At 41.5% G+C, this 14,674-nt stretch overlaps 1 protein-coding gene across 1 annotated transcript; it reads left to right on the top strand.

Moving 5' to 3' along the window:
* Window positions 1-8,455: 8,455 nt before the first annotated feature.
* Window positions 8,456-14,428, top strand: LOC111865602 (tubulin beta-1 chain). Its single transcript, XM_023853775.2, has 2 exons — window positions 8,456-8,618; window positions 12,762-14,428. Exons 1-2 carry the CDS (start codon window positions 8,562-8,564, stop codon window positions 14,046-14,048), a joined length of 1,344 nt encoding a protein of 447 aa, XP_023709543.1. The 5' UTR covers window positions 8,456-8,561; the 3' UTR covers window positions 14,049-14,428.
* Window positions 14,429-14,674: the final 246 nt, after the last annotated feature.

Raw genomic sequence — 14,674 nt, 5'->3', positions numbered from 1 at the left:
GGATGTCGCGACGAGAGAGGTCATGTAAACACGTACATCTCCAGCAGCGTGTGAACTGGGGCAAATGCTGCAATGCCGAAATGAAGATCCCTTTGGGAGGTTGAGGCATTGGAAGAGCTTTCGTATGGCACGTCACTGAAATGTCCTCATTGAAGCATTTATAAACCTCCCGAAAGTTACGAGGAGGGGAATATATCTTCAAACAAACAGTACTGTCACTCAGCATCAGTCTTCAGCTCGAATCCCTTCTCTTGGTTGCGAAAATCTACCCCCCCCCCGGGTTGCCCAAGCCAACCCAATTGCTGCTCAGACGACATCATAGTTCGCGCACGCGCATCCTGGAGTTAGAGGAGACGTTTTCACTGCTGTAAATGTGTCCACGAAGAACGTGTAGGGCTTACAGCAGATCCGAAGATGATGACCCATTCTTCTGCCAAGTTTAGATGATATTCATCCAGTGGGGGTTCATTTCAATTGTAAAAGCTATCCTTCTAACAGGCCGTGAAGGCCCATAGGTTTGTGAGATGTCGAGGCTCCCACATATTCTCTCGACAATTGGCACACAGATGGCGGTAAGGTTGCCAGCCTTACGCCAACTGCCCTTTACCCCCCCCCCCAGAAAGATTCCTGCTACTCGTTTCTGTTAGAGGCTGAGTCGACCACAGGACCATAGTACGGCTGGAAGGATTAGGTCAATTGAAAAAATCCACCTCATCGGGACTCGAACCCGCGAACTTCCGGCTTGTAGCATAGTGCCTCAACCAACTACGCTTCAACGATAAATTTCTTTTTTGTATTATTGTGATCACTAAGCCTGGTAATGTATTGTTTTGTTAAAATCAGACACACTTCTGTTCTTTTACTGTCTTTCCTTTCTAATTTAGAGCATGTTCATTTATATTTTGCCAGTCGTCTTATTGTGGCCATATTAGGACCACGTGCTCCTGACAGTGTCACTGTACCAACGTTTTGTTTCTTCATCTCTACCTGGCACATGTCTTAATTCACTGAAATAACAGGGAACCCCCTTCACAGTGACTGCCCATGTCACTTTCTGTTCTCTTCTCCCTCTTCATTGCCAAAAAGGGAATTAGGAATTTAACGGTGGTCCTGTTGGACCCTCTAACCTATGTAGAATAACAGGCCTACTATTTTCCAAATGTATCTTTCACGCGATCGCATTAAGTGGAGGAACTGTTTTGGAAGAGACTGTGGACCTGTCGTCTGACAGATTACTGATGATGATCTTCCACGCCTCCTAAAATAAAAAATCGGCGAGCTCTTTGAAAATTATAGTATTTTTACATTTTGACATGAGCGATTAACGTTTTGGGCACCAGAAGGAAGTTTTTAAGAGACAGATGGGTGCACTGCGGAGTTTCCAGCCCCGGTTTGGGGTGTGCCTTCTGTTGTGATGCACAGCAAATATAAATGTAAAGTTGTCGCTGTGCTTAATTAATTAAGCGCTATGCCATGAAGGCATGTGGGGGAGTGGAGATAAATTCCGTCATTCTTGATCTCGGCATTAGCTGGAGTTGAGTGGTCAGCCTTAGTTCCCGACCGCTTTTCCTCCGTGGAAAGAGCCCCTGGTACCCATTGGATAGGCGGCTGGGTGGATCTAAAGTCCAGTCTCGACGCTGTGGAGTAGAGAAATAGAATCTCGACCGTCCAACTCGTAGCTTGTCGCTATACCGACTGAGCCATCTCGGCGCCTCATCATTCAACATAGCGAAAGATAGCTGTGTGAACTCCCATCTTGTGCACTTCATAATGTCGGGCGAAAACGCCTAATGCTCTTATCCAGTAACATATTGTGACGAAAATGACATTTGTTAGGCAACGGTTCGGTAAACATCATCTTAAACCCGGAATAGCAACGAACAGAAGCGAAAAGCCCATTGTTAGCTATCGTCTCGGAAAAACATGTTCTTATTTCAACGAAGATTCAGCAAAGGTTTCTAGGGATACGAGCAAGAAACCAACGTTTTCCATGGATACGCGCTAGCCTATATAAGGAGCCGTACATACAAGAAGAGAGCATAGGCATGATCTGCTCTGTAAAGCCTGTACTGACAGAGGACTTGTGTGTTGTAGTGCAAAGTTAGGCATGATCTGCTCTGTAAAGCCTGTACTGACAGAGGACTTGTGTGTTGTAGTGCAAAGTTAGGCATGATCTGCTCTGTAAAGCCTGTACTGACAGAGGACTTGTGTGTTGTAGTGCAAAGTTAGGCATGATCTGCTCTGTAAAGCCTGTACTGACAGAGGACTTGTGTGTTGTAGTGCAAAGTTAGGCATGATCTGCTCTGTAAAGCCTGTACTGACAGAGGACTTGTGTGTTGTAGTGCAAAGTTAGGCATAATCTGCTCTGTAAAGCCTGTACTGACAGAGGACTTGTGTGTAGTGCAAAAGCAAGAATTCTCAATAACATGCTGTATGTGAGAAATGTACAATTGACGAAGGGCCAAGAATATTCATACGAGGCAAAACTATCTTCTCGTCAGAGAGGATGTTACTTAAGGACTATTATCACAACAGTTCAGCCGAAAAAAATTCTGGTCGTGCGACTCAAGGGGCCCGACTTCAAGAACTGATTTGCGGTAAACGGACAGTCGTAAAGTAACTCTGACCTTGACTTACCTTTGAAGAGAGCATTTGTTAGACAGTCGCCATTCAAGATAGTCATAGTAGAAAGGAGAACCAAGAACTAATTCGGAAATAATTCTTCATTTGTCATTGTGGAAGACACTAGTAGGCTTAGTCATTGAATTAGCTCTTCCAATTGACTGTAATTGTAAAGTAGTGCCAATAAATCCAGCCATCTTGTTCAGAACCCGTTATATCAGTGACGCAAACCCTGAATACTTGACAGTATGGGACAGTATGCTAGTGTTGACCTTGAACCAGTTTAAAGCTCGAGACAGATATGATAATGATGACCTTTGGAGGACAGTATGATTACAGCCTGTAACTCCATGATAATTATTAACCCACTCACATTATAAAGAAACTAACAAAGAGATGCCGACAGTCTCAACAAGTCTATAACTGGTAATTTTAAAAATTACTACATTTATCTTTTGCAATTAACTGTTTGTCCTTGAACTACGCTGGATAGTCCCGAGGAAGTGGAAAATGTAGATTTTGTCTCTGTTAGACAGGATGTGTCCGTAAAACTTGTTACACACATAGAAGCTACATGTAAGCCATTAGAATAGTGTCACGAAGTCAGCGTGTTAAGAGTTGAACGTAATTCATTTACTGCAATGTGAAATATATATTTACATAGATAGAAACCTTATGGCATTTCCCGTTAAAATAAAGTAATATTAAGAGTTAAATAAATATAGAAGTAAATAATATATAAATACTGACAATGGACTTACTAACACAGACTATGACTGGCAAATGACAGACCCGACCTCTCGTCAGAGAGGGCGCCCCAAATGAACAGGACAGTAACTTTCATATAAAAAAATCTGGTCATGAGCCCCAGTCGGGGCTCGACACCAAGACAGACAGACTGACTGACCGTCAGTCGCAATGTGACTTTGACTTTGACTACGAAGACAGTTAAAGTGTATCAGTCGCCGAAGTGAGATCTCAAGGCAGCAGTTACGAGTTACGAGTTAGCCAGCAGTGAGCAGCAGTAGAGTGTGAGTTGAATTGTAGTAGTCACCGATTTCAGTTGTAACGAGTGAACCGTGACAGAGTGAATTGATTTGTGCGTAGGGTTTGTAAAGTGTGGAAACCCGTAACATCGTTATAATTAATTGTAGCCGATACTTGTAGGTTGTTAAATCAACCAATTAACATCCGAACGGCGTCTTCAGTAACGAAATACGTTACAATATGAAAGCATTTTTATTCAAATAAATATTCAGCAAAGACTGGCTTTACTCCTTGGCACTGCAGAAGGAAATGTTCTGAAGGCTGCCGCACAGAGTTAGGTGACTTATTTCTAGTTTAAAAAAGTAAAGCTGTCCCTGTAACAGGCCGTGAAGGCCCATAGGGTTGTGAGACGTTGAGGGTCCCACATTACCTAGACCAAGGGTCTCCAAACTACGGCCCGCGGGCCACATGCGGCCCGCGATGTGATTTTATCCGGCCCGCGAAAGAATTGTGCAGAAATGCGCCAATTGAACTAATTTTCCAATGAGTACTGGTAAATTTGATTCCGAGCTTATCGATCTGACATCTTATGCTGCAATTCGATGGCTTAGCTTTGGAAAGGTTATTTCGCGCTTCTTTCAGCTCAGTAATGAAATTGGCATATTTCTTACTGAGAAAAAAGCGGCCTCCGTAGTCTAGGGGTAACGTTCACACCTCATGACTCAAGGTACGCTGGTTCGAACCCGGCGGAGGTTGTGGAAATTTTAAGGGCGGAAAAATTCAGGGAACAAGTCCTCCGGGAGGGACTTTAAGCCGTGGGTCCCGTGTCGTAGATTTACGGCACGTAAAAGATCCTCATGTCTCTAGGAGACCTCTGAGCAGAATTAGGCAGTTTCCCGCCCAAGTAGTTTCCAATGCCTCCATTAGATGGGGGAAGTATCGGGTATCGAGGGCCGACCTGGTTGGCTGAACGGGGCTCATAGCAAGCACCAGTACCGGTAGGGTATGGCGACTGGTAGAATATCAAAGGGGGACGTACAATAGACTATTAGTCGCGGTGCATGGGGAAAACCACCCTCTCCAATAATAATAATACTACTGAGAAAAACCATCACGAACCACTTTTATCAGATACCAAGTGGCTTTGGAAATTAGCTGTTTTGCTGATCTGGTGAACCATATGAACCATTTGAATTTAAAGTTGCAGGGTGAAAGTAACTTAGTCTGTGATTTATTTGCACTTATCAAGGCATTCAGAGCAAAGTTGATACTTCTGGAAAGCCAAGTGAAAAATTGTAACTTTGTTCATATGCTATACTGTGCAGAGTTGCATAAAAAGGGTGAAGCAGAATTTCCTTCCTCGTTTGCAAATTTAGTCATTTTAGATTTGAAAGAACAATTTCGGAAGCGATTTGCTGATTTGGATTCCAGTGCTCAGGAAATTAGATTGTTTCAAAATCCGTTTGACCGTGATGCTGCAGATGTCCCAAGTCAAATTCAAATGGAAATTATCGAACTTCAGGAAAATTATCATATTAGAGACAAATACAAGGAAGGAAATTTGATCGAATTTTATAAATTTCTGAACTCTGAGCAATTTCCAAATTTAAAGAAATTTGCTTGTAAATTTATCTCCATTTTTGGGACGACATATCTGTGCGAACAAGCTTTTTCCCGGATGAAGTACATCAAGTCGAAATACAGGGCAAATTTATCCGATGAAAATTTAAAGTCGCTACTTGTGATTAGCGTTTCAAAATTTGAACCTCAATTTAATCATATTTTAAGAATGCAAAAAGAGTTCCATCATTCACATTAATTGTTTTAATATAATTTGTGATGAAAATATGAGCATTTGCTGCTACTGTCTGTTGTCATTAATATACGATAATTTATTCTCACGTACTTTGTATTTAGTTTATGAAATTCTATGCTTTCAATAAAACTCATTTACCTAGAGTTATTGATTTCTCATTTTATCCGGCCCATTGAAAGTGCTGAATTATCTAATGTGGCCCGCGGTTCGAAAAGTTTGGAGACCCCTGACCTAGACAATCGGCTCAAAGATGGCGGTAAGGCTGTCAGCCTTACGCGCAGCAGCGTTTTACTCCCCAGGAAAATTATTTAATTAATTCCTGGTACTCATTTCTGTTAGAGGCTGAGTCGACCCCAGGGCCATAGTGCGGCTGGAAGGATTAGGTTAATTGGAAAAAATCCAATCACCTCATCGGGATTCGATCCCGCGACCTTCCGGCTTGTAGCGTAGTGCCCCCGACCATTTCTAGTTAGCAAAGAAAAAAGTAAACTTGTCCCTGTGCTTAGTTAAGCACCATGCAATCGGTTGTTTCATTTTACGAGTAGTTTCTGTTTCCTGGGTTACATATAATTCAGCTGAATATGTTGACGTATGTCAAAGAGCATCCTGAACGATTGTCTTTCCGTTCAGGTTCAGTTTTGTGTAGCGACCCTGAAATCGCGTCCGAAATGACAGTTGTCATTAACCCAATTAACTTCGATTCTTGTAACTTATTTTTAAGTAAATAAAATAAAGTTACCGAAGCTGATCTCCGTTGACTCTCAACAAAAGGATTGAATATGTGAAACTGGACACACACAGACAGGTGTACCTACCCGAAAATAACCTCTGCGCAGGTTGTTGCGCATCTTGGTGTTTCTACTGTTTCATACTCTGTAGGACCTTTTATGGTAAGTAGGACAATATGTTGTGTGGCAACTCATGCAACTGGACAGGCGCCTTCCATCTTGCCTTCTTGCAGCTATCGTTTTTTTGTTGTCTAATAGTGTTGTATCAACTACTTCTGCCTGGACCGGGTTTAAAGGAAAGGTTTACGACTTCAAGCGTACCTCAAATGATAAAATCGATTTGATGTTGTTGCTCCCCTGGCAATAGTTTGTCAGTGTACATTATGTTGAAGCAGCTTTCACTATCATAACCGTATTTAGAGGAGGCACTGCACTACATTCCTCCTCTGGAATGGCAGAGAATACACAAGACAAAATTTAGTTTCTGAAAGAATGCGTGCCAAGTCTCGAACTGCGAACTTCCCGAATAGGCTTGTTCAGCCAGTCTGTTCTGTGTATTTGGAAATGGAAGTTATGGATTCTTGTCTTTATATCCGTCAGTACAACAAATTGCTTGTATAATATATAACAATATAATAATAATTCCCCCATGTGGAAGCGAATTGAAATACTTCTACCGTGCCAGTCGCAGAAGGCGGCGAAGAGGGAGCCTAGTGCCTCGGGGTATAATTCGGCCACCCTGTCACTGGGGGACATGAATACAGAGACCTGGTCCCCCAGGTTGGTGATTGGACGAAAGAATGATGACCCTGCTTTGTAAAAAAAAATCGTTGCAAATTACAAAGGAGTGAAAGCCGGATGGTCTAATTCCCAGGTGCACAAGTCTGGCAGATTCTTCTAAGGAAGGCTATGTCAAAAGGGATGTTTTGCCAATGATGATGATGATGATGATAATGACGACGATAACGATAATAATAATAATGGTAACAATAATATTTACGTATCATTTAGTACCACATGTTTCAGTCTTCATCTTGGTCATCTTCAGGTTGTCAAACTTTACAAATAAACTGTTTCTAACTGAAAACCGTCATAACACAACAACCAATAATACGTGTAAGTAGCTCACTTTTGCTACATGTTTCGGCCTTCAAAGGCCATCATCAGGCAAATACATTAAACTTATCGTTATTGAATTTCATGTCAAATATAGGTTACAGTATCAAACTTCCAAGTGTACATAATGGTATAAAATGATATGAGAGAATATAAAATATAAATTACAATAAAATTTGAAGTCTTAAATAACCAGTTACATAGTCAAAAGTACAGTTAAAATTTGTATATGTGATGGTAATTGGAAGTTGGCAGTTGTAATCGTGATATATGCAATGTTTATATGGGCATATTATATACACAATGGCTGATGTGGGGTTCGGAGGCCCGTTGTTATGTTATATGTTATTATTTAATATTTGGTACTATTTGATGGGCGACTCCGTTGTGTAAATGTCCTATCTGATGGAGAGATGGATTACAATGGATGAGGTGGTCGCAAAGTAACTTTGACTCTGACTTTGACTTTTGAGGCGGGTGCAGTTACCCCGTATGGAGGAGGGCTCGAATAACTCCACCGTAGCCCTGCTAGCCGTAGGAGGCGACGGGAAGGGAACCCAGTGCCTGGGGGTATAACCGGGCCACCCTGTTCCTGGGGGATAGAAATACGGGGACCTGGACCTCCTGGTTGTGGGAGTCTCGAATATGAGACAGTAAAATGTGGTCACGAGTCCCGTGGGACTAGGACATGAGAATGGCTGCGCTGGCGAAGACCAGCAGCATTTGTAAACGACAGATCCATCTTCTCGTCCGAGAAAACGATATATAAGGACTACGACCACAAGTTTTCAGTTGAAGAGAAAATGCTAGTCATGATTCTCAAGGGGCTTGGCGCCATGTCGAACTGATTGGCGGCAAACCGCTATGCCGTAAAGAAATTTTGACTTTGATTTCGAAAAATTAACTTCGACGCTGACTGTGAGTCGTGAACCGGTCGCCATGGAGTAATACAAAATTTACATTCTCTTTCGCATTCGTATTATTTCGGTTTTTTTCCCAGAAGTCGTTCTCTGTGTTGGGAGAAAATGAAGATTTAAAGGAACGTAGGATGAAATCTGCGTGCGCGATCGCAATTCCCGCGTTGGCTGGTGACTTTTCTTGAAGCTTGGCTGCGTTGAATTGCGTCACTCGAGCAGTTTGAAATTAGCCAATTAGGTTACAGCATGGGCGTCGCTTCCATAGCTTCAGAAGATCCGTGAGGAGAAGCGACAGCTGCCGACAGCAGACCAGTATCGTTCAATTTGCTTGCAGCTGTTGAGAAGAAAGCGTTGTAGAAGAAGTAGCGGAAGAAAATGAGGGAAATAGTACATATCCAGGCTGGCCAGTGCGGCAATCAAATTGGTGCTAAGGTAAAGATTTACGCATGTTGAATGTATAAGACAATTTAAAGACCCTTTTAATCGTAATTGCCGTGTATATAATTCGATGGCATCTCTGGTCGGTTTGAGCTTTGTGTTTGTATATTATTTTGTCTAACGAAACGTGTGTTGTGTGTTTTTTACCATCCCGTTGTAATATTTTTGTCGCTGGCAAGGGGCGTCACGGTTTTCTGCCTTGGCGCATTACAGCATTTCTGCATGGGGTGGAATGTTTCCGAAACGAATGTGTCTTAAGTTACATGATTATGAAAAGCCGTCTACACCGATCTGATTACGCGCTGTAGTAGTTGACATTCACTTTTATTGTGATACGCGTATTCGAATCTCAGCCTAGAAATTGTGCATAAACAACACAATAGTGTTTTGTATGTTTCGTCTTGTTGGTAGTTATATCAGTAGGGTAAAGTTGCCCCTGTGCTTGTCTACTGTGCTGACCACTACAAGAACACGTATAGGGAAGTGGTTGTATAGATCCTTACTTTCTTCACCTCGGCAGTAGTTGGAGGTGAGTGGACAGATTCACGCCTCGGCTGCTTTACCCCCCGAGGAATGAGCCGCCGATCCCGGATGTCAAAATAAAATTTTCATCGAAATATCATTAGATGTTATACATAAAGAAGTTTGAAAAGGGTCTGTAAATTTTCAAATTTGCTTTCTGACCAGATTTGTTCATTATGATTCCAGTGTGGCGAATCTAAAATAAAAGGATATTAAAAATTGACCAGCAAGTGGAACGAATATCCACATTCTTCGCTATCAACCGCTGTAGAGAAGTGTGGCCACGTGATTGTTACCATAGTAGTACTGTGACACAGTAACAGTTTCCCGTGAAAGAGGGAAGTAGGCTACTGCCAGTTTCTCCTCAAGCCCTTCCAGAAAATTGTGTATATCCAAAAACACAGGATAAACCATTTTGATTTCAGTCTGTGCAGTTCATATCTAAAGATGGAGTGTGATGTGTGGTTCAGTGTAGAAGAGTTAGTGACAGGCCACTACCACTTCCTCCTCAGATCATTTTAGTTCATTGTAGAAAATCCATCATGTGCGTAAATTTGCACCATATGACAAAATCAGCTCCATGCAGCAATCATTGGTAAGCTGATAGTCATACATGGTAATGAATTTTCAGGTTTCATGAATGACCTATTTTGTCACTGGGCAAGCAGCTTGCCACTTGTACTGGTAGACTATGGCCCCTGTATACGAGATTAGAACAGTGTTCCTTCAAACTTATAGTGTAGCTGTTTGCTATTTGTATTTATCCTGGAAAAGGAGAAATCTTAACGTCTAAGGAGTTTCAAAGTCTCATTTCATTCTTAGGATACCCTTCACACCATGTATAAAATCAGTAGGAAAGCATTTGTAGGTTGGCACTCTAGCCAAAACTCACCTTTCACTCACCTCTCCCATCAGAGTTACATCAAAGTGAATTAATTAAAGGGATTAGTGCCAAAGTGAGATGTACTCCCATAAATGTAATTAAGTGCAAGTAAATGAATCTGTTGGACAGACTACGGAGCTGGATTGCATGAGTCTCAAAGGTGTTGCAGCCAGAACTACCAGTATCAGTTGCAGTGAGATAATTTATTGGCAACTAGGAGAGACTGTCACACTTATGATGAAGTAAAGTAAAGAAAGCACAAGACAGGAAGAGATCACTGTCTCTTTACATTCTATTGGCAACCTCATAGTCTCAGACCTTGCGACTAAATTACTTTCTGATGGTAAAATTTTCACTGGAATGCTACATGAACTTGGGCAAATCAGTTTCCTTAATGATTTACGATCCTGAAGTTCAATTTGGAACTTTAATACAGTACTTACAAGGCAGATGTGGGAAATAACCCTCTGCAACCTTCCTATTTCAGAGTTGCTTTTAAACCACAGTGTACTCCTAACATCTTACAACCTTCCTCTGAAACTAGATGTGGGGGGGGGGTTGCATTTTCTGGGTCGAGACTCTTGTTAAAGTATGGGTGTCTGTGTGTGGTATAGATATGTTTATATATCACAATTTTTTGTAAATACAGTAAATTCTCAACCTAAGTAAATCTGTTGATACATGGATGTACAAGTTGTTTAAATGATTTAGCTATTCGACTGCTACGGTCACTATAAAGGGTCTATATCCTTTAATCCATTATGGTGTGGTACTCGTATGTTAGACACATCTGTATTGTACAGACTTGTTAACTTTAACCATCCAGTGAAATGAACATGTGTGTAGAAAAGTAATATATAAGCATGGGGGACTTGGCATGGTTTTCGGCTTGCACCAAAACTTTATGAATGAATTGACTGTAAGTTGTGAATTTACTGTATTGCAGTAAGTCACTTGAAAGAAGGTTGGTTTCCTGGTGAAATTATGGGAGTATTATAGTTACATGTTTATTTCATGAGAATTTGACATTCGGATGGTTGCGATTGAATGCTGCTATATTTTGGCATGTAACTCTGGTCTGGTTGGAGGATGGAGGAGTCCCAGTTTGACCATGTAGATAGATACCCTGTGGTCATGTGAAAGATATGTACTCTTAGAACAGACTACACAGTGTCATATCCCTTTGATCAGTATTATGCAAACCAACTGGAAGCAGGCCTAAATGTTTGCGGCGCAGGGAGATTGAGCCCATCATGCAGTGGTGCTGTTACCATTAGCAGCCAGAGTTTTGGGTATAGGCTAACTGGTGTTCTAAGGGTCCTTTCAGGAGCTTACTATAAACACATTTTTACATGATTAGTCTTGACAGTAATTTTGTGTAAGGGTCACACATATATACAGATACTGAGCAAGAATGCGCAATTTATGATATGACTTTCAAGTTGACATTCCTGATAACAGTACCAAAGCCTTATTTAATTAAGAGTTGCTAATGAATTGTCTGTCTGATGACTGTGAATTGGCATTACCTATTTTCAACCATAGCAGTGCTGCAGTATGTGATACAAATGGATTAGGTTATGACATATTATGTCAAAAGAGGAAATATATTCTTTGGATTGCATTTACCAGCACGAGGTTTGAAAATTTGTTCCATGAAAGAAAACTGTGCATAAGAAATAGCTTGCTCCTGTGTTAGCAAATGTGTATTTCCTAATCCCAGTGGAAGGGGTAGGGGGGCATCTTGACATTTCAAGGCTGATTTTAACACCGAGGTTTTGAAGTAGTCTGAAAATGTTGAGGTGTTGTGGTTTGGAAATAAGCAGTCATTGGATATGTTAAGTGACATTAGCAACCATTATCAGGAGTGTCTGGCTACAGAGATGGGCAAAAAAATGGATCTGACCACTTTCTGAAACTGCTTTCATTCCTCCATGAATTTGAAGCAAGTTTTGCATAAGATGTGAAGAAACGTTTGAAATGGATATGTATGCTGAGAACTACCAAGATTCATTTATAAAAGTAGTTTGTGGTTTGAAAGTTGTGAATAGGAGGCATGTTGCTGTTGCCATGAATGTGTATTCCAGATATAAAAGCAAGCAGGAAATATGTCGTATAATATTTTTAAACTATTTGAATTTGAATTTGAAATTAGTTTTATACAAAACGTATAAGAAAATTTTAAAATTCTTATGTTTTGTGAGCTAGCAAAAGAACTTTTAGCAACTTCTTATTTTACATGTTGCCATCCCTGCCGAAATACATAGTTTTCTCCACTCTAGTGTGCCCATTACACATTCAAACTTCCATAATAATTAATTTGCATGAAGAGAGAGAGAGAGAGAAGGATGTATTTATGAAACAAATTTCATCAAGTGTGATCTGATATCCATTGTGGTGTGAGGACTATTATTGTCACAATCCAAGGAAGATTAGTAAAATTGGCCCTGTTTTTAGTTAGGACTTACTTTTATGTGCTTTGACATGGGATAAAGTTCTGGTGTTTGGCCTTGAACCATGTCACTTTTTCATTTTGTCTTACACAGATTCTCATAATATTCAGTAATTTTTGCCAGACAGCCTGGGCTGTACTACTGCTGTCTGAAACCTGTAGTCAGAAATTAGCAAAAATAGAGGAATTGCATGCATTAAAAAGTTAGGGAATTGTTTGATTTATGAAAGACTGTTTTTGGTGGACCTCATAGCTCATCTAAGATACTTTTTGTTTGCAGTTCTGGGAGATCATCTCTGATGAGCATGGTATTGACCCAACTGGTGCCTACCATGGTGACTCCGACCTCCAGCTTGAGAGGATAAATGTTTACTACAATGAAGCATCGGGTGGAAAGTACGTACCCCGCGCCATCTTGGTGGATCTTGAACCCGGTACAATGGACTCTGTCCGATCTGGGCCCTTCGGTCAGATTTTCAGACCTGACAACTTTGTTTTTGGTCAGAGTGGTGCTGGCAACAACTGGGCTAAGGGTCACTATACCGAAGGTGCTGAGTTGGTCGACTCTGTGTTGGATGTGGTAAGGAAAGGGGCGGAGAGTTGTGACTGTCTTCAGGGTTTTCAGCTGACCCACTCCTTGGGAGGTGGAACTGGTTCTGGCATGGGCACATTGCTTATTTCCAAGATCAGAGAGGAATATCCAGATAGGATAATGAACACGTATTCTGTCGTACCTTCACCAAAGGTATCGGACACTGTCGTTGAACCTTACAATGCCACATTGTCAGTCCACCAGCTGGTTGAAAATACTGACGAAACATACTGCATTGACAACGAAGCCCTCTATGACATTTGCTTCAGGACGCTGAAACTCACGACTCCCACATATGGTGACCTGAACCATCTAGTGTCCCTCACAATGTCTGGTGTCACCACTTGCCTAAGGTTCCCAGGTCAGCTGAATGCCGATCTCCGTAAACTTGCTGTCAACATGGTCCCATTCCCACGTCTCCACTTTTTCATGCCCGGCTTCGCTCCTCTCACCTCCCGTGGTAGCCAACAGTACCGAGCCCTGACTGTACCCGAACTAACTCAACAAATGTTCGATGCCAAGAACATGATGGCCGCCTGTGACCCAAGGCATGGCCGTTACCTCACAGTTGCTGCTGTCTTCAGAGGACGCATGTCCATGAAGGAAGTTGATGAACAGATGTTGAACATTCAGAACAAGAACAGCAGCTACTTCGTTGAGTGGATCCCTAACAATGTGAAGACTGCTGTTTGTGACATCCCACCCAGAGGATTGAAGATGGCGGCAACCTTCATTGGTAACTCGACTGCCATCCAGGAGCTGTTCAAGCGTATCTCAGAGCAGTTCACAGCCATGTTCAGGCGCAAGGCTTTCTTGCACTGGTACACAGGTGAGGGCATGGATGAGATGGAGTTCACAGAAGCAGAATCAAACATGAATGACCTCGTGTCTGAGTACCAACAGTACCAGGAGGCAACTGCAGATGAGGACGCAGAGTTTGACGAGGAGCAGGAAGCTGAAGTTGAGGACAACTAAGCAGCTATGACACAAAAATTTTATATTGCCTCAAGATTTTGCAGTGTTTTCTAATTTTGCACTTTTTTATAATAATTTGCTCCTCTCTTTGTAATTCGCAAGACAATGCAGCACTAAATGATAATATAAATAATGCAGAGCTACTGCTTACTCTGAGCAGAATTAGACTTGCTGTATATCATTGTATTTCAGGTATTTTGAATGCTGTTCCAAAGTTCATGGAGGAAAATTGTTTGACTGAAAATGGATGTACTCTAGTAAAAAGTGTTGGTGTTGATTAATTTGCTTGGGCTTATTTGTGTTCCCTTGAAATTTCCTCCCACTTTATTCATAAGGTTTTATGTTTTCCAAGCTGAATAAAGAATTGCTGCAAAGTTCTACATTTGTCTTATATTTCACCTTGATTAATTTTCCTTATTCAAGGTTTATTTTGCCTTAAGCTGATTATGCCCCTCATTGTGTACCACAGATTTTTGCTACGGGGTGTAGTGCTGCAAGACGGGGGAGTGGTGTAATTGTAAGGGTCATCTTGTTACCTAGAAGGGAAGGAAGAAGTAGTCACTGTTCTTAAGAACCACAGGATACGAAGTGTGGGGGAGTGGATGAGATTGCATTTATTCTTAACC

The sequence above is a fragment of the Cryptotermes secundus genome, unplaced genomic scaffold, assembly GCF_002891405.2.
Source record: "Cryptotermes secundus unplaced genomic scaffold, Csec_1.0 scaffold1706, whole genome shotgun sequence".
NCBI lineage: Eukaryota > Metazoa > Arthropoda > Insecta > Blattodea > Kalotermitidae > Cryptotermes > Cryptotermes secundus.
This window is presented reverse-complemented; position numbering and strand designations above follow the sequence as displayed.